This window comes from Dipodomys merriami, unplaced genomic scaffold (assembly GCF_024711535.1).
Source record: "Dipodomys merriami isolate MVZ:Mamm:240054 unplaced genomic scaffold, mDipMer1.0.p SCAF_129, whole genome shotgun sequence".
NCBI lineage: Eukaryota > Metazoa > Chordata > Mammalia > Rodentia > Heteromyidae > Dipodomys > Dipodomys merriami.
Window position 1 is genome coordinate 2115889 of NW_027202593.1, and position 18762 is coordinate 2134650.

General features: G+C 61.5%; 1 protein-coding gene across 1 annotated transcript; it reads right to left on the minus strand.

Moving 5' to 3' along the window:
- Positions 1-3549: 3549 nt before the first annotated feature.
- LOC138824446 (sodium channel regulatory subunit beta-3) lies at positions 3550-16882 on the minus strand. Its single transcript, XM_070018318.1, has 6 exons — positions 16398-16882; positions 12804-12967; positions 11458-11683; positions 8768-8906; positions 7252-7340; positions 3550-6942 (listed from the first exon to the last, which is right to left on the minus strand). The coding sequence occupies exons 1-5, from the start codon at positions 16450-16452 to the stop codon at positions 7277-7279; spliced, it is 648 nt and encodes a 215-aa protein (XP_069874419.1). The 5' UTR covers positions 16453-16882; the 3' UTR covers positions 3550-6942; positions 7252-7276.
- Between the last annotated feature and the right edge of the window lie 1880 nt (positions 16883-18762).

Below are 18762 nucleotides of genomic sequence, written 5' to 3' on the forward strand. Positions count from 1 at the left end.
AACACCGTGGATCTCTTGTGAGATTTCTCTGTGGTTATCGTTATTATTGTGATGGCCGTTCCCGGGCGCGAACCCTCGGCGCTCCACCTGCGTCGCAGCCGCAGCCTTGTTTTGGCTTTGAAACTGGAAAACACAAGAAGTATGCGTTCCCCCGAGAAACCGATTTCCATCCTTAGGCAGTGAGTTGTGAAGAGAAGGCTCAGTGGCTCCTGCAGACAAGCCTGGGGTCAGCCCTGCCGGCGTGGGCGCCTGCGGGCCACCGGCTTTTATTTTAGTTGTAGTTAATAATGGAGGAATGCTGAAGGCCCCGCAGACCTCTCCCTGTGAGGATTCGTGTGGGAGAATGGTCGAGAGGCTGCGCTCAGTCCTAATGTGCAGTTTCTAACCAGATGAAGCACAGCTCCAGGATTATAGACTTCCATTCCGGCTTACTATGGCGGGACCCGCACCACCCGCCTCCCAGCAGCCGTGTAGACAGCTCCTCTGCCTCCCAGGACGAGGGGACCGCGGCCCAGGACCTCAAGGCCAGCCGCTGACGCTGAGCCGGGCGCTGTGGTCAGCCGCAGTGTCCGCGGTGACAGGCGGAGGCCGGCCTCTCTGGGGTGGAAGCTTGCGTTGGCTTCGCTTGCAGGGTAGGCCCCACACCAGGCTGCGCGTCGTGAGTTAGCGTTAGAAGCTCTCTGGTCACTCGTGAGCACTCGGGCAGGTGCGGGTTTCCCAGAAGCGGAGGTGGCTAGGCGTTGTGCTCCGGGGCTGGAGGGCTTGGGAGGCCCCGCAGCAGACGCCAGAGCCGCCGTCTGTTACCCTGGGAAGGCGTTTCTTCCTCCTTTGGCGAGGAACTGGGAGGAGAGGGTCGGGGACAGAAGAGCACTATCAGGGATGCGCCCGTCCTCCATCTCAGTACCGTGAAGTCTCATCGCGCCATGGCTCCTCACGGCAGAGGGCAGAGTGGTGTGAAGCCATGCCCAGCCTCGCCGGCCTCTCTGGGCTCAACCAGAACCCTCCTTGGCTCGGATCAATTATATAGCATTGGCCAAAGCCCTGCAGTTGGTGTAGGCCCTGGAGGGAACGTGGCCCATAGTCTACGTGCATTGGGGCCGAGTCTGTAGGGTAAGGTCCTGGGAAAATGACCGGCCCTGGCCCTACCCTGCCGTGGTCCGAGGGCCCTTTCTGTGTTGTGCTGCGCGGTGCCCGGCCACCGCCCGCCCCGTCTGCCGGGGGTCTGGGACTGGCCCTGGGGGAATCTCCCTCTGGCCCTGTCCCGGCCTGCAGGAATCCCCATGGACCTCCTTCCAACTCCACCCTACCCGTCTCCCAGCTTCGGGACAACCATCCCCACCCCCAACTTCCAGCAGGCCGGCCGATCCCTTGTCTTTCCAGAACATGCATTCTGGGCTCACGAGGAGGGATGGTTCTGGCTTTGGATTTTTTCTGGAAGGCTGTCTGTCCGTCCTGCTTTGCAGAGTGAGCCGGCAGCGCGTCCGCGTGGGGTGCAGCGCTCCCCTCCTCTGCTGGCCGCCTCACCCACCGGGGCCCCGTCTGCTCCCCGCTTCTGCCCCGTGCGACCACTCAGGGGTCTTGTGACGGCGTGTGGCCAGCCGGATGCTCTCCCCGCCGCACGGAGGGTTGAAGGACATGGCCGCCTCCGCCCCGGGCCTTCTCGCTTCTCTCCACACCGGAGACCTCGCAGCGCGCCAGGCGGTACGGCTGGCTCTGTGGGGACTGGCCCCGGGCGCCGGCGCCGTGTGCGCGGCTGCGCGGGGACCCCCTCCCCCCACCGTGTGCGCAGCGGCACGGGGACCCCTCCCCCCACCGTGTGCGCAGCTGCGCGGGGACCCCTCCCCCCACCGTGTGCGGTGCTGCGCGGGGACCCCCTCCCCCCACCGTGTGCGCAGCTGCGCGGGGACCCCTCCCCCCACCGTGTGCGCAGCTGCGCGGGGACCCCTCCCCCCACCGTGTGCGGTGCTGCGCGGGGACCCCTCCCCCCACCGTGTGCGCAGCTGCGCGGGGACCCCCCCACCGTGTGCGCAGCGGCGCGGGGACCCCCTCCCCCCACCGTGTGCGCAGCTGCGCGGGGACCCCTCCCCCCACCGTGTGCGGTGCTGCGCGGGGACCCCTCCCCCCACCGTGTGCGGTGCTGCGCGGGGACCCCTCCCCCCACCGTGTGCGCAGCTGCGCGGGGACCCCTCCCCCCACCGTGTGCGGTGCTGCGCGGGGACCCCCTCCCCCCACCGTGTGCGCAGCTGCGCGGGGACCCCCCCCGTTTTGCCAACCAGTATGTGTGGCACCCACATTTCCCTCCCTGCACCAGGGCCAGACCACTGTCTGCAGGGACCACGCCGTCCTCCCCACCGCGGTGCTCTCCCCTCACTCAGCCTGGGCTCCGCGGTGGGGAGGACCGGGCCAGCGGCCCTGGCGGCCCCTGAGCCACGCTGGCGGGGCGGCGTGGGGTGGGGGAGGAGAGGGAACAGCGCCCACCCTCACCCCGGCCCCGGACGGGGAAGAACGCGGCCGGTGCAGTGAGTTGTCTGGTTGGCACTGCGCGGGGCCGGCGCCGTGCGCGGGGCCGGGGAAGCTCACTGCTAGAACCTAGAGACGCGCAAGGCCGCCAGCCAAACCTCGGTGAGGCGCCAGCGCCGTGGCCGCGCGCGTGCACTAAAGAGCAGAGCACTGGATCACGCGTGGGCGGTGCGCGTGGCTTCTCGTGTGGCCGCGGTCCTCGTGGCGCGTTCCTGGCGTGCGCGCCTGTGTGCGCGGTGCCCGCCCGGGGCGCGGAGGCCGGATGCGCGTCGTCGCGCCGCCCAGACCTGGTGTGTTGAAGATGTTCTTCTGCAGCGCATGTGACTGCGGGCCTCGCGCTGGCCAGGCAGCCACCTGAATGACGTCCACGGCCCTTTCTGTTCTGTTTTTCAAATAGGGTCTGGCATCGGTGCCTGGCTGACCTGGACCACAATCCTCCTGTTTATACCTCCTGTGCAGCCCGGCCGCAGCAGCACACCACTGCGCCCAGCCTGATTGCTTGGAGTCGGTGACATGTTCCCCATCTGAGCCTCCTCCGCAGCCTCAGTTCCGGCCATGAGCCATCACACCCCAGACTGATTTTGTTTCGGCTCAGTCTGGGCTACTGTAAGAGCTGTGGTGGCGGAATCCAGTTTCCTGTGGTACTTTTTCCCTTTGGGGAGTCTTGGCACTTCCAGGACGAGGGAAATCAGGAGACGCTTTGCCTTGCATTATGCGCCTCGGGAAGCGGAGGCGAGAGCCCTGCCCCCCATCTCCCCGAGTTCCCTCACCACTGGCGTCTACCACCCGGTCAGCAAAGTTGCTGCTGGGTGAGATGATGTCTCCTGTGTTCTGAATCTTAGTAGAGGAGGAAAAGGGAATAGGCAAGATCACACAGAGCCATGTTTCCTGGTAGACTAGGGAGTGTTTCTGTTCTCTGGGTGTGCTCATAAGGTGTAGGTGCTGGGTGGGGGAAGGGGCTGGAGTCTAGCACGGGGTTCCATGAGGTGCTGAGGGGCGCCAGAGTCTACGCAGCAGACACAGAGCAGAGCAGAGCAGAGCCAGCTTTATTGAGAACAGGAAGGTTATTGAAAGAAAACACTACGAGCAGGCATTAGGCTGGGGGCATGGGTGGTCTCGCAATGTTTCTGGGGTAGGAAATGCAGGAGGTGCTGTGGGGTGACCAGCAGGGAAGATTCCATCTACCGTCGTGCCGAGTTTGCTAGTTGTGTGTGATGGTGGTTCACAAGCACTGGTCAGGGTGACCTCCCTTCCCGCCCCACCCCCTGCCCTCTGCACCCGCCGCACCCTGCCCGTCCAGTCCAGCCAGCAGCGCGGACGCAGGGAGCAAGGACGGAGCAACTCAGGCTCCAGGTGCAGCCGGCCTGCGCCCGAGCTGTGGTCAGACTTGCTCACCATCTCCCGTGGTACCGGAGGGATGAAGTAGGGTTTGGATGGTGGCATTTTCACGCCCAGGATCTTCGAGTGTAGACGGGTGGTACTGGATGAAGTCGGGGAGTGGATGGTGGGAAGGCCGATGGCAGCACTCCAAGCACTGTCTGCACCCATGTCCAGCGGCCAGCGGCCACGGAGCCGGGGCTCCGTCTGTTTGCAGGGGGAGGCGGGGGCAGGGGTTTCTGTTGTTTTCTCCTCCCATTACTCTTCCGCTTACCGGGAAAGGGGACGGTCAAAGACGTGTCTGAAAAGTTAGCCCTCGGCCCTTCTTCCGGCAAGGCTCTCGGCACAGCCTTCTCTCTTGGCTTTGCTCTCCTCTCTCCCTCACCTCCTGTGTTAGACAAGGCTGTTTTGCAAGGTTTACCTCTGACTTGTGGGCTCCAGCTTTCCTCCTGCCTCAGCCTCCTGATTAGCTGGGACTGGCGTGGACTACTCTTCCCGACGCATGTTTTTATTGTCCTGTGTAGGACTAGAAGGAGACAGAGTACTTTCTCCTCCCCTTCGCCATTCACTGTGGGACATATTTTCCAGTGTATTTCCTCCTTGGGAATTTTCCTTTGCTACTCACAGGTCTAGTTTGACACTGAAGGCATGCCCAAAAACACCTTGAAGAAAAAAAAGCTCTATATGCAAATGGTTGGAGATGAGAATGGAAAGGTAAAGGTCAACAAGCTGTGGAAATGGAGGCTGAGGGAAGGACGGGCACCCGAGGTCGGAGCTCTGCCACCAGGCTGCACTGACAGTGTAGGCCCACGAGGCGAGCGAGCGGCCTTGGAGCCCAGCGGGTTACGTTCGCGCGGTGAGGCAGTGGGTAGGGCAGCGCCACCCCCAGCCCCGCGTGGCCCTGGCTGAGCTGTGTTATTGACCATCAGCCTTGGGAAGTCCCAGCGTCAGGACGACAGGTGCGGTTCACAATGGCTCTGGCCCCTGAGAACTCTTCCAAGCCCTTCGATAAGCAACAGCATGCCAGATGAAGCTTCCAGAGCCGCACGTGTGTAGCTGGGCCTTGTGCAGGAATACGGGAAGAGGGAGAAGGGTGAAGACTTAAACAGGCTGGTGATTTATCGTCACGGTCAAGGCTCCCGGGAAGGAGATGAGCTGCAGCTATGGAGAGATGAAGCACAAACCCAACTCGGGCAATGAGAAAGATCGACTCTCACAGGCACCGTCCTGCCGTCCAGCACGCCGCGCAGTGGTGGGGGAGGGGAAGAAGAGGGTGAGGACTGGCCGGAAGCAAGAGCAGCGAAGAGCTCGGTGGACGTGACTGACACAGAGGGGCAGGAGGCGGCAGTGTCTGGGCAGACGGCAAGCCAGGCTGGAGATGAGAAGGCTCAGATTCTGGCTCCCGCTGATTCTCTAGTGTCATGATTCAGTAAAGCTGCGTGTTAATTAACGTCCACCCCAAGAGGTCACTGCAGAGGCATAAAATGGCCTCACAAGCCATACGCTCGAATGACAGCATCCACAACGCGAGGGGTTGAAGAGTCAGAAATAGGAAGAGAAAGGTAACTTGGATAAACAATGCGTGTCATTCAGCTACATTAGAAATGAAGACATTGGGGTGGGGCTTTAAAAAAAAAAAGTGATGGGGAAAAGAAGTGCCCGGAACTGGTGGCTCACACCTGTAATCTGAGCTACTCAGAAGGCTGAGATCTAGAGGACCCAAGGCCCAGCCCGGGAAGGAAAATCTGCAAGATGCCACCTCCAAAATAACTGACAAAAAGTTGAGCTGGATTCAAGGCTCAAATGGTTGGGTGCCAGCCAAACAAGCAAGCAGAGCAAGCTTGAGGCCCCGAGTTGAAACCCCAGTGCAGCTAAGCAAGCACGTGCACAAAGAAAGCAGGAAGAGAAAAGCAGTCATGCAGACCACCTCACTGCAAGCTACCTGCCCGGTCCACTGGAACCAAGCAGAAGTGGCGTGGAAGGAAGAGCTTGCTGCTGGGGGCAGGTCTGGACCGGTTGTGACTAGGTAAAACTGTGCTAACCAGACTTGTTTCCTACTGTAAGTCTATCCCCAGTCTCCGAAGGATAGCGTGGAAAATTACTATTAAGGGTTTTGGATTTATTGCAGTATTTCCTTCTGACTTAGGTGTGTGGGGTCTCATTTCAAGGACATCTCTGGGATGGAAGAGATGGAAAGAAAATGGGCTTGTTACATGCAGCCCAAAGCCCAAGGAAAATGGCCTTGTGTATAAACCTCCCAGCTCCGAGGGGCAGGGCTCTGGCCGGGCCTCAGACACTGCCATCTGGCATCTGCTAAGACCCCCTCCCCTCTCTCATCGCCGGGTATGAAGGGTATTGCCCTTGGATCAGTCTCTAAAGTGAAAATGAGGTTGACTAATATTTTCCCCACTGTTTCTCTGCTCTCTTTAAGGACAGAGAGAAATCCAAACAAGATCAGAAAGGTGTCATGTGACTCCGACGAGCTCCTTAAATTGCCCTTCATCCTTGGTGCCTCAGGACTGAGTCCAGGTCTCCAGAGACCTGTCGGGCTCTCGAGCTGGAGTACTAAGCTCCAGAGAACACCTTAGTCCGTATAGAAGGAGAACCTAGAGAGGCATGCTTCTCTCTGGTGCCGTGAACGGGGGACACTCGACCTCACAGTGCCCCGGTACACAGCAGGCTTTTGCTTTGACCCAGCCGAGTCACTGCTTGCTTCCGTCTCCTGCAGCAATGAGGAAGAGCCGGCCCCGGCCGGGGGAGCGGAGGGACGCACTACCCTCCAGCACTTCTGCAGCACTGGCTGCCCACGGGAGAAATCCGGCTGGAAAAGGCAGGAGAGGGTGAGGTTGAGTCCGAGGAAAATGCCGGCTCCTCCATGGTGGCAGAGTCTTGAGAGGTCGGGAGTGAAAGGTCAGATGCGGTGGATGCACGCCGCGTGGGCAGGGGAGAGGTGCGGCTGCAGCGAGGGCGGGCTGGGCTGGGCCTCCTCCTGCTGCCCTCCACCTCTCGAACTCTGGAAATCCTGTCCTTGGGTGCGCAGGCCACCTACCAACGACAAAACAACTCACTGAGAACTTCTGGCCCCGGTAGAATCCAAACATGTGCTGTGCTCAGAGAGGGAGCAGGCGAGGATCGGATGCTGGGGAGGCGGGGGGGGGGGGGTGAGGGGGGAGGGGAATGAGGTTTCCCCACGGCTCAGGTCACCCCTGAAGGACTGGACACCTGAGCATCAACCAAAGAACCTCAAGGGTGGGGATAACCTGGCCTAAGGAGCTAGACGTGAAGTCACTGGGCTGCGGGTGCCCCAGCAGCCCAGACCCCGCAGTCCCCGCCCCTCCACGTCCTGGATGTCACCTGGAGCCACCGCGAGGCCCTGGCGCTATTCCTCCACGGGGACCGCGGCGTTCTCCTTGTGCTCCGACGGGATGGCAAGGTAGTCAGACCTACAGGTGGGCAGGGAGGAGAGCGTGGCTTGCTCGTGGATCAGACGGACATGGAGCCTGCAGGTATCAGTCTGGGAGCATACTGTGAGATGGTCTGTGAAGAATGACATCTCCCTTGTGTCCATGAGACACACCAGGGCACTGCCTGAGACGCCTCCCCTTGAGTTCCTCATCTCAGAGCTGCCTGGATCACAGGAGTCCTATCAACTAAAATCCAAGTACCATGAGCAGGTTTCTGGTTACTAATTCTCGAGACTCTTGTATGCTTCTATGTGGAGTCAGGGTAAATTTCCTGGACTTGCCTCTGGTCGCTGTGGATGGGTCACAGCTCTCTGGGATTCTGGTTCTTCTGAGGGTCTTAGTCCTGTATGGACCCAATCTAGTACTTCCTAAGCCTGGGTACCTCCTGTCTAAGCATGAGCATTTCTAAGCAATTAAGAAATCACAGCCTGCTTCAGCATAATTTTTTTATCTGTATATGATCATATATATTTTTTTACTTTCCTGAGGTCATAGATATTGTGTAAAATAGGGTTTTATTTATGACTTAGTGCCAGTACTAGGCCTTGAACTCGGCCTTGCGCTCTCCCTTGGCTTTGCATTCTACCATTTGAGTCATACCTCTGCTTCTGGCCTTTTGCTGGTTAGTTGGAAGTAAGAGTCAAATGGGCTTTTCTGCCCAGGCTAGGTTCAAGCCATAATGCTCAGATCTCAGCCTCCTGAGTAGCCAGGACTAGAGCTGCGCGTGCAGCATCGTACGCAGCGTTTCACACACGTTTCCAGGTGTTACCAGCCCTGGCTTTCCAGGCTGTTGCCTGAGTGACCCGCTGAGGTCTGTGTTCTCTTCTGTCTTTCCTCTCCCCACTCAGCCTGCCAGCGTGGTCCCTTAGACCCTTCTCTCTCGTGCCCCTCATTTCTTGTATGTGCTCTTGAGGGACCGGGGTCTTGGTGGAATGAGGGAGGTGTGGGCTGGACAGGAGAAGTTTACAGCCCCCGGGTGGGGTCTTCAATGGCTTCGAGGTTCTAAGGGAAGAACGCGGGACTCGGGGTAGCGCCCTGGAGGAACCAGCTGACCACCACACAAGGAGTGCGAACGGATGTGAGGGACAGGAGACTAGGTTCAAATCCCACCGTCTCCATTCACTGTGCCCAACCCCAGCAGGCCACTTGACCCCTGCCTGCTGCTGGGGACTGTATGGGCTGCTGGGTGGCAGCGGCGGCTGGTCCTCTCCTCACTGGCTAAACGCAGGCCAGCGTGCAGCAGGGATGGGCTGGCAAGGGTCTGCGGGCAACTCTCCCCGTTTGCTGTTGCTCATCTGTAAATGGGGGCAATCGTGTTGCCTGCGTGGTGGGCTGTCCTGACGGATGCCCAGCCATCTCCTTGCCCCTGACAGCTCTCACCATGACTTCGGTGGCTCTGGACTCACGCGTTCTCTTGGGCTGCCTCCTCGGCCTTCGAGACCTTTCTGTAGCAGTATATCATCTCAATGAGCAGCCACAAGGTGAGGAAGACCAGCAGGATGTACATCATGATCTCCGAGACCACAGAGGTGAAGTCCTCTCCAGCTGCGAGGAGGAGGAGGAAGAGATTCAGATGTGTGTCCCACATACCTGCACCTGCCGTGGGGGCCTGTTCTGTGTGCACCAGTACTGGGGCCTGAACTCGGCGCCTCCTCCTCTCGTCTGGCTGCTTGCTCACAGCTGGTGCTTTCCCACTCCAGCCATGCCTCAATCCAGTACTTTTTTTACTGGTTAGTTGGAGATAGTCCCTTGGATTTTTTGGCTTTAACTTTGAACCTCAGATCTCAGCCTCCTGAATAGCTAGGCTTACAGGTGTGAGCACTGGTGCTGGGCTAAGTCTGGCTTAACTGAGCATCAACGCTAAAGGAGCTCCAGCTTTCACTGGCTTTCACTGGCTGCTTCATTCAGGGTTCCACCCCGGAAGCTGTTCTCAGGGGGTTGTTTTTTCTTAGTGGTGGCACTAGGGTTTGAATGCAGGACCTTGTGCTTGTTAGGCAGGCGTTCTACCCCCTTGAGCCATGCCTCCATGCCCCTTCTCAGTGGTTTCAGTTCCTCTAGGTAAAGAGGCTTTAGATTTCTATTCAGAACAGGAGCCAAGAGCCTAAGGCCAGGAAGAGTCCAACTTGAACAGAAAGGCCCGGGGATGGGGGATGGGGGAGATGGGGTCGCCACCTCTGAGCAACCAGAGGATGGTGAGGGTCCCATGGGAGGCTGCCAAGGGACCACAAGGACAGCAGGGAAGAAAGGAGAAGACACACAAAAGGCGGGTGGTGGCGTGAGGTGGGAGGAGGGCAGGCCGCTGGGGTGGGTAAATGGATTCTGCCCCCGCCTCCCTCTCCCTTTCACACCCGTGAGCCAGCCCCTCACTCACGGCCCCAGAGCTCCCTCCCTCCTCCCTCAACATGACAGACAGCACCCAACCCACTGAGTTTGCACCTGCAGCTTTGAGTCTGGCGGCCTGTATTTGAGAACGCCTCCCGGGAGCCTCCACACTTCTTTCCAACTGAACCATCCAAGCAGCTCTGAGGTTCTAATAACAACCCTGTCTCCCCTCTCTTCTTACCCAAGGCTGCCTGGCTGCCTGGCTAGCTCACTCCCCCCGGGCCAGGGGGCCTCTGGAGGCAAAGGCCTCGGAGTGGCATCTACCTAGATCTAGAAGGCCGCAGCCAACAGTTCCGGAGGTTGAACAGCAGAGGGCGCCAGGCTCCGGTCCCCAGAGAGGAGCGGGCGAAGTAAACAGGAGAGGAATGGAACTTTTGAAGAGAAGCTACTCCAGAGAGCCGCCAGCCGCGCCCTGCTGCTCACCGCGGACACGGAGAGGGGCAGGGACTCACCCCTGCACTCGGGTGCTCTGAGCATTTTCTGCCTCCATAAGGGATCCACCTTCCACTTTGATCTTGGTGTACCTGCATCTTCTCTGCCATTCACTCTCAGGACGGGACAACCTTCACCTCTTTATTTTTCCCCACAATATGACTTAAAAACATCGACTGCGTCTGGGCGGTCAGGGATCCTGGGTCACTGCTCTAGGCAGGATGCTGACTTTGACCTCACTTGCTTTTTTTCATGACCCAGGCCGCAATGAGCTCACCCTTCTATGTCTAAGGGCAGCCATGATGCTAAGAACATGCTAGGAACATGCTAAGGACATGACTGAGCGGCCGCTGGGAGCGGCCCCTGGTTTCGCTGATCACACGCTGGCGTGTGAAGACACATTTGCAAGGAGCTGGAAGCACAGCTCCCGGGCCCGCTGGTGAGACTACAGGAGGGAATGAGGAGCTGGGCGTCCTGCCTGGGTTCTGGGCATGGACCGTGTTCGGGTGCTGCGAGAGCCACTGACTCACAGACACGGCCGACGCCAGAGGCGTCCGCAGACGGTGCCCTCGGACAGCTCTCGAGGGTCACTTCCAGCCAAGAATGGATATATGAGAAGAAAAATGCCACAGGTGGCGAAGGGTGATGATTGCGGCAGAGAAAGCCAGACGCCAAAGCCAAAAAAAGAGATGGTTCAGAGAGCGCGCTCACAGCGTCAGCATTCCCGGGCGGTCTGCTGGACGGTGCAAATTCTGCAGAATCAGAAAGTGTGTGTTCTAAGAAGCCCAGCGTGAAGGGCGGGCGTGGTGTCGGCCTGGGGCACCCCGTTAGTACAGGGGGAGCGAGGTGGGGAACCACAATGCAAAGCCAGCCCCACAAACCCTGCCTGAAAAGCAGTGACAGCGGCGAGGGCCTGGGTGAGGCTCGACTAGCAAGCACAGGCACGAGTTCGAGTCCCACTACCCCAAGAAATAAAAATGAACTACTGCATCTGGCTCTGGGGCTTGCTGAACCCTGAGAGCTCTGCTTTGGCGCTGTCGCTGGCTTCCGGGTGGGAAGGGAGAGAACTTGTAGATAACCCCACGGCTTCTCTGAGCGTCCACGCAGGCCCCGGCTGAGGGAAGCGCCCTCCACCGCTGGCTCTCGGCCCCCCGCTGTCCTCGGAGCCTTGGCGGGGCAGAGGGGCGGCGGTGAGGCAGTGGGGGGGGGGGGAGCAGGGCCCTCCTGCAGCCCGCAGCGTCCACCAGCCCCCCGCCCCCCACCGCCCGGCCCTCCGCCTCACCTTCCTCCGTGACCCGGAGGGGAATCAGCCGCGTGGTCTTCACAAAGGGCCGATGCGCCTCAAACTCGAACTCGCGGGACACGTTGCAGGTGTAGAGCCCCGAGTCGTTGAGGGTGACGTTGAGCACGGTGATGGACACGTCCTGCAGGTCCTTGCTCCCGTTCCACTGCAGCCGCCCCTGGAAGGGGCTCTCCACCTCCTGGTGGCCATTCCGATACTCAAAGATCTGCAGGCAGAGGAGCGGGGCAGGTGGAGCCAGGAGAGGGGGCAGGGGGGAGGGGGCGGGGGCTGGGGGGAGGGGGAAGGGAGGAGGGGGAGGGGCAGGGGGCGGGGCAGGGGCGTGAAGGAAAGGTGGGACGGGCAGAAGGGGCCATGTCCCCAGGAGAGCCACACTGCAGCAGGGGTGGAACGGTAGCGGAGAGGAGGCAGACAGGTGTCGACACGTGGACCCACAGGGGAGAGGCGGGGAGGGGTGAGTGGGGAAAGCCTGGCAGGAAAAGCCAGGGGAGAAGGGGGAAGGAGGGAAGGTGGCTGGTGCTTTCTGGGGCCCAGGAGCAGGGGCAGAGGAGGGGCAGCAGGAGGTGGGCAGGAAGGCGGAGCGGGAGGCATGGCGGCCCAGCCTGGTGGCCCTGGGCAGGCGGCAGCTGGCCTGGCCAGGGCAGGACCCAGGGTCCCCCGCTGCCCCTGGACATCTGAACCTCAGGTTTTCATGTTGGGCCCAAGGACTGAAATTCCTTCGTTTTCCGAAGGACTCGTGCCACCGTGCCCCTCAAGGGCGCGCACCAGCTGCGGCTGGACCAGCAGGATTTCCCCGGCGAGGTCTCCATTTCCTGCTCTGCCAGGAAGGTAAAGGGCGCTGCCAAAATGGCTGGGCGCTGTCCCTGGGCTTTTCAGCTCAAGGCTGGTGCTTGACCACTTAGGCCACACTCTACCTCCAGCTTTTTGCTGGACTTTCCCGTGTGGGCTGGCTCGAAGCCGCCATCCTCAGATCTCAGCCTCCTGAGCAGCTGGGACGATGGGCGTGGCAGGGCGCGGGCATCCTTGGCGCTCCAGTCGCTGTCTGGGGGGGGGGGGGGGCCCTGCGCTGCGTCTACAGGGAGGCTCTGCTCTGCTCTGCTCTGCTCTGCGCTCCCTAACCACGTCCCGGGACTGCGGGGAGGACGGGACAGACCAGAGGCCGCAGGACAGGCGCTAGCACACCCAGGCTCTAAGCAGGGCTCCTCGTGCTCCCCTCCCTCCTCCCAGCCAGGGCTGCCTCGGCGGCCGGCCTCTGCCTGCCCGCGGCTGAGCTGAAGGAAGAGAGGCCGCGTGGGAGCCGGGGAGCGGCCGCACAGGCCGGGACATACAAGGAAGTCTTTACCGCCCTCCGGCCTGTAGAACCACTCGACCACCGTGGTGGCCTCCACCTCCTCCCTCTTCATGCAGGAGATGCAGCGCAGCTTCATGGGCTCGCCCTGGACCGCCTCCGTCTCGGAGGGCACCTCCACGCACACGGGGAGGCAGACCCCAGCTGCAGAGGGGGCAGGGAGGAGGGGCAGAGAAGGGAGGCGTGAGGCCAGGCGTGGCCTCGCGCACAGCGCACGGGCGGATGCACAGACGGACGCACGGGCGGACGGATGACGCTCGCCGGGTCTCCCCGTCCAGGCGGGGCACGGGCCTGGCTTCCAGCCAGCAACCCACCAGCCACGGAGTCCTTCCACCCTGCGCCACACCCACGGCCACACGGGCGTGTGCATGAAAGGACCTGGCGGAGCTCTAACCACTTCCAGGCCTCTACCCAGGGCCAAGCAGCGCAGCAGGCGCTGTGTTGCTGGGCGGCGCGGCTCCTTGCCGCTGGGCGGGCCTGGCACACGCGTCTGGAAAGGTGGACGCGACTGTGTTGTTTGTTGTCTGAGACTCCAAGTTCTCTAAAGCTGTCGGGAGATCTCACCCTATCTGCACTTTAGGAAAAGGAGGGGGGGTAATGTGGGGGTGAGGCCTGGCGAAAGGCACCAACCCGAGGCAGGTCAGACAGCGCCACACCTCGCGTGCCCCCGGGGATCCCGTCACAGGTCCTGCCCTCCAGACGCGCAGACCCACGTGGGCAAGGCGAGTGTACCAGATCTCAGACTCAGGCTTAATCCAAAGTGGGGCACAGCTGGCAATAAAACAAACGCAAATGTGGGCGGCACTGACAGGCAGAGGCGGAAGGAGTTCCGCGGTGTTCAGAACAAATCTGCACGGTCGGAACCTGCCAGGGACATGGCATCTCACAAAAGGAAGCTGTGTGCAGCCGCCGTGCCCACGGGGGAACAAGACGCTGAGGGCCTGCGGGCAGGGTCTGGTGAGAAGGAATGCGTGCGTGTGTGTGCATGTGTGCGTGTGCATGTGTGCACACTCATGTGGCGTCCAGCATGGACAAAGAACATAGTCATTTAAAAAAATGGAAAGATCAAGCCGGGCGCCAGTGGCTCACGCCTGTCATCCTAGCTACTCAGGAGGCTGAGATCTGAGGATCTTGGTTCAAAGCCAGCTCAAGCAGGAAAGTCCTTGAGACTCTTATCTCCAATAAACCACTAGAAAACCAGAAGTGGCGCTGTGGCTCAAGTGGTAGAGCGCTCACCTTGAGCTTAAGAGCTGAGGGACAGTGCCCAGGCTCAGAGTTCAAGCCCCATGACTGAGACACACACACAGACACACACGAAGGTGATTTAGCCTATTAAGTATTTGTGGGGGGAAAAAAACGAGAAAGAAGAATAGGCTGTGTTAATGGCTGCTATATTTAACCAAAGAGAACCAACTCTTGTGCTATCACCAAGTCTCTGTCCATTGTCACACTGCCTTTCCCAAGATCGCTCTAGAACACTTCCTTTGCAGTAAGAGGTATTCATTAGAATATAATTACCAAAAGAGGTCATACATGAGAGGTGCTGTGGCTCAAAGTGGTACAGCACTAGCTTTGACCTAGGGACAGCACTAGGCCCTGAGTTCAAGCCTCACAACCAAAAACAACAAAAACAAGTTATTTGCTGGCCCCCAGTGGCTCACACCTGTCATCCTAGTTACTCAGGAGGCTGAGATCTGAGGATCACGGTTCAAAACCAGCCCAGGCAGAAACAGTCATGAGACTCTTATCTCCAATAAAACCCACCAGAAAACCGTAAGTGGAGCTGCGGCTCAAGTGGTAGAGCGCTAGCCTTGAGCTGAAGAGTTGAAGGACAGCACCCAGGCCCAGAGTTCAAGCCCCACAACCAAAAAAAAAAAAAAAAAGATGTCAGGAATGGGCTTATTTTTAGACGTCAACATCCTGAAATGATTTGCCCTCTCAGATGAACAGTTATGCTGCTGGGCCTGGAACGGGCAAGATGGGGAGCTGTGGAAGAGCAGGCCTGCAGAGGCCGGTCCAGAAGGCACAGGAGCTAAACGGAAGGGGGAGGCCAGGGAAAGCCGAGGGCATCGGGGATGAAGGCTAGGACGGGGGTCTGTGTGCCCACAGCGGTCTAGAAGAGGCCAGGCAACACTGGAGTCAGCAAAGAGCTGCACCTTGCTGCTCCCCGAGTCCACGGTCTCCTCCCTGACTCACCACCCACAGCACTGCCACAGGGAGTAAAGGAAGCAGTGAAGATCGCTTTGTAAGCTGCTTCAGCCGCAGGTGGAGGGCTTAAAACTATCACGTGACAATAAAAGAAATAAGGGAACTTCTCTTTCCTTTCGTGCAGAAGGTCCTCAGAAAGTTGTTTCCGCACTTTGTGGGCGTTCTATGCAAATATGGCTTGAAAAGAAGAAGTACATTAACGCCAACTTATTTCCAGAATTCCAATCCCATGCAAGCCAAGTGAACTTGCATTTGTGAGTGGGGATCATTTTCTTAGTCCTAGCACTGTTGGGTAAAGGGATGCTAGCGATCATCTGTGCCAACTTCTAAAGTCTACCTATGAGGAGGCAGCTATGTTGTTTTGTTTTTGTTTGCCAGTTGTAGGTCTTGAACTCAGGGCCTGGGCACTGTCCCTGCGCTCTTCCTATCACTTTGAGCCACAGTGCCACTTCAGTTCTCTGCTTCTTAACTGGAGATCAGAGTCTCACAGACTTTCCTGCCCGGGCTGGCTTTGAACCGCGATCCTCAGATCTCAGCCTCCTGAGTAGCTAGGATGGCAGGCGTGAGCTAGAGCTTCAGGTTTCACCTGGCAACGCAAAGGACAGAGACGCCAAGCTGCTAGGTGCATCACTGCATGGCGGCACGCTGGTCCACTCTAATCCAGGGGAGGACTCTCACTCAAAACGTGGAAAGAAAAGTCTCCCCTCCATCTGCACCCCCAGCCTCTCAGCCTCTCGGCGCGGGCCTCCCTGGGGAGGCTGCGGCTCCGCTCCCCTCGGGTCTCCTGTGCCCTCGGGGCGCGCGGCGGGAAGGCTGCCCTTGGGGCTTGGTGTTATTCTTCCCGTCCGTTCCGCGGGGAGCCCGGCCGGGCCCCGGTGGCGCAGCCGCCACGCCGAGGCCTCCGGCGGGGCCCGGAGTGACCGCGGGCCTACGCCAGGGGTGGGCGCGGGCGGGGCGCGGCCTCCGCCCAGAGACGCCGAGGTCGCGCAGGCCACGCGGCCACTACAGGCCCCGGTCCCGCCCGGATTCCACGCACGCGCCGCCGCGCTCCCCGCACACGTGCGGGCTCCCAGGCCCAGGCGGCCGGTCACGCCCGGCCCCGCCCCGCCCCGCCGCCCAGGCCCGCAGCGGACCACAGGGGCGTCCACCGGGGCCCAGCGGCCCCGGGCCCGGCCCCGGGCCGGCGAGCGGCGGGCGGCCCGGCGGGCTTCCCGGTGGCGCTAAGCGGACCCGCGGGCGGCGGGGCCCGGGGCCCCTCTCCCGGCTCCCGGAGCCGGCGCCGCCCTCCGGAGCCCGGCCCCGGCCCCGCGCCCCGCGCCCGACCGCGGCCGGCGCCCACCTGATGCCCGCGGCGGGCCGCACTTACCCCAGGAGGCGAGCAGCAGGGCGGCCGCGGGGAGCGGCGCGGCGCGGGCGCGCATCCCGTCGGCGGGGTCGCGCGGCCCGGCAAGGCTGCGCGCGCCGCGATCCTTCCAGAACGCCTCCGGGACGAGCGGGGGCCTGGATCGGGCCCGGGCCCGGCTCAGCACCGCGGCCAGCGGCCTCCCCGCGCCCCCGCGCTGCGCGGCCCGGCCCGGCTCCGCCCGCGGCGGCCCTCGCGGGGCCTAGGAGGCCGGGCCGTCGAGGGGGTCCATGGCCGCCCGCCGGGCCGCCGCGGCGCGGAGCTCGGGGCTGGGCGTGTCCCCCGGCCGCGGGATCCGCCCTCGTCGGCTCCGGACGCGGGGCCCCGGCTCGCGGGGGACAGCGGGGCCGAGGGGCGGAGGCGCCCGGGGGCGGCGCGGCCGGAGACGAGCCCCTTCCCCTGCAGCGCGGTCCGCGGCCGCTCCGGCCCCTCCTCGGCGAGCGCCGTCGGTCTGGACATGCGCGGGGGCTCCGCCCGGCCCGCGCGACCCTCCCCCGCCGCGGCCACGCCCCCCACCCCGCGCGGGGCGGAGCCGGCGCCGAGGACGCGCGGGGTCCCCCGGGGCCCCCGCCGCGGTGACGTCACCGCGGCCCAGAGCCGGGCTCCGGCGTCTCCCGCGCCCCCGCCCCGCGCCCCCGCCCCGCACACCCCCCCGCACCCCTCCCCGTTCCCCCTCTCACCCTCACCCTCCCAGGCCAGCCTAGGGCCGGCATCAGGTGAACTGGTTCCCAGCGCCTCGAGCGCGAGACGCACCTGTTCCCCAGTCCACCCGCGGTCGGTCGAGGAGCGGCGCCCCATCCCTGCGCCCCCCCCGGCCTGCGCCCCCCTCCCCGCCTGCGCCCCCCCGGCCTGCGCCCCCCCCCGGCCTGCGCCCCCCCCCGGCCTGCGCCCCCCCCCGGCCTGCGCCCCCCCCGGCCTGCGCCCCCCCCCCCGCCTGCGCCCCCTCCACGTTGCTCTTAACACTCGTTTCCCAGCTAGAGGGCGGTGGCGTCTGGATCCTGGGCATCGGCCGCAGCCGCGACGCAGATGGGAGGCTGAAGTTGGCTTCACCAAACTCTCGGGCCCAGGCAGGCGTGACCCTGCTCCTGTGCGTGCTGACCCCCGCTCATGTGGGGTGCTGACCCCCCCCCCGCTCATGTGGGGTGCTGACCCCCCCTCATGTGGGGTGCTGACCCCCCCCCCGCTCATGTGGGGTGCTGACCCCCCCTTCCCCCATGTGGGGTGCTGCCCAGGCCCCCCCACGTTTGTCCATTTGAAGGCCCAAGGAAGTGCTGGCGTACTTCATCCCCCCACGTTAGAAACGTGGCATACCGTTTGCGTTTAAAGCCAGCTTCCGCCATCCACGCATCCGTGGAGCTTCATTGCCTCTTCCTTTTTTTCTTCCTTTTTTCTTTTCTTTTTTTTTTTATTTTGGGTCGGTCGTGGGGCCTGAACTCTGGGCCTGGGCGCTGTCCCTCAGCTCTTCAGCTCAAGGCTAGCGCTGTACCACTTGAGCCACAGCGCCACTTCCAGTTTTCCAGTGGTTCATTGGAGATAAGAGTCTCACGAACTTTCCTGCCCCGGCTGGCTTTGAACCCCAATCCTCAGATCTCAGCCTCCTGAGTAGCTAGAATTATAGGCGTGAGCCACCGGCACCCGGCTCAGTGAGACTCTTATCTCCAGTTAGCCAGCAAAAAGCCGCAAGTGGAACTGTGGCTCAAATGGTAGAAAGCTAGCCTTGAACAAAAAGCTCAGGGACAGCGCCCTGTATTCAAGCCCCAGGACTGGCAGAGGAGGAGGAGGAGGAGCAGCTGCTGCTCAGGGGGGGGCTTCCACACTGATGCTTATAGTTTCAGAGATGTTGACCCATGAGGAAGCCGCAGAGAGGCAGAGGCAGAGCAAAGCTGATCTAATGGTAGCAACAGGAAGCGGCACAGCAGGGAACAGCAGGAAGCAGGTGAAGAAGACAGAGCGCTGGCCACACATCCCGCGGGACCCACTTCCTCCAGCGAGGCGCCATCTTGCACACTTCCACCATCTCCCATTTTGACCCCATCAGGCAGATGAAGCCCTTGGTGCCACGCCGGAGTTCTGGTGGACGGGACCCTGTGCCGAGAGGAGCGAGGGAAGAGTGAAGCGTGGAAGCCAAAATCAATACAAGGATCAGAAGAGGTCTGTCAGAGACATGAGAGAGCCCTGCAAGGTGGGCTGCCAGACAGGCCAAGAGAAAAGAGAGGCCCAGGGCCGTGCTAGCTGTGCTCAGAGACTGAGAAGAGGATGGCACGGAGCGTCTTCGGGGGAGGGAACAGCATGAGGAACAGCGTGCTGGAGGGGGGTGAATGGCATCTGA

Coding starts and splice junctions, on each gene's coding strand:
- LOC138824446 (XM_070018318.1), bottom strand. CDS start 16,452: ATGCGCGCCCGCGCCGCGCCGCTCCCCGCGGCCGCCCTGCTGCTCGCC. Junction 12,968..16,397: donor CCTGCTGCTCGCCTCCTGGG/GTAAGTGCGGCC, acceptor CCCCCTCTGCAG/CTGGGGTCTGCCTCCCCGTG. Junction 11,684..12,803: donor AGGGCGGTAAAGACTTCCTT/GTATGTCCCGGC, acceptor CTCTGCCTGCAG/ATCTTTGAGTATCGGAATGG.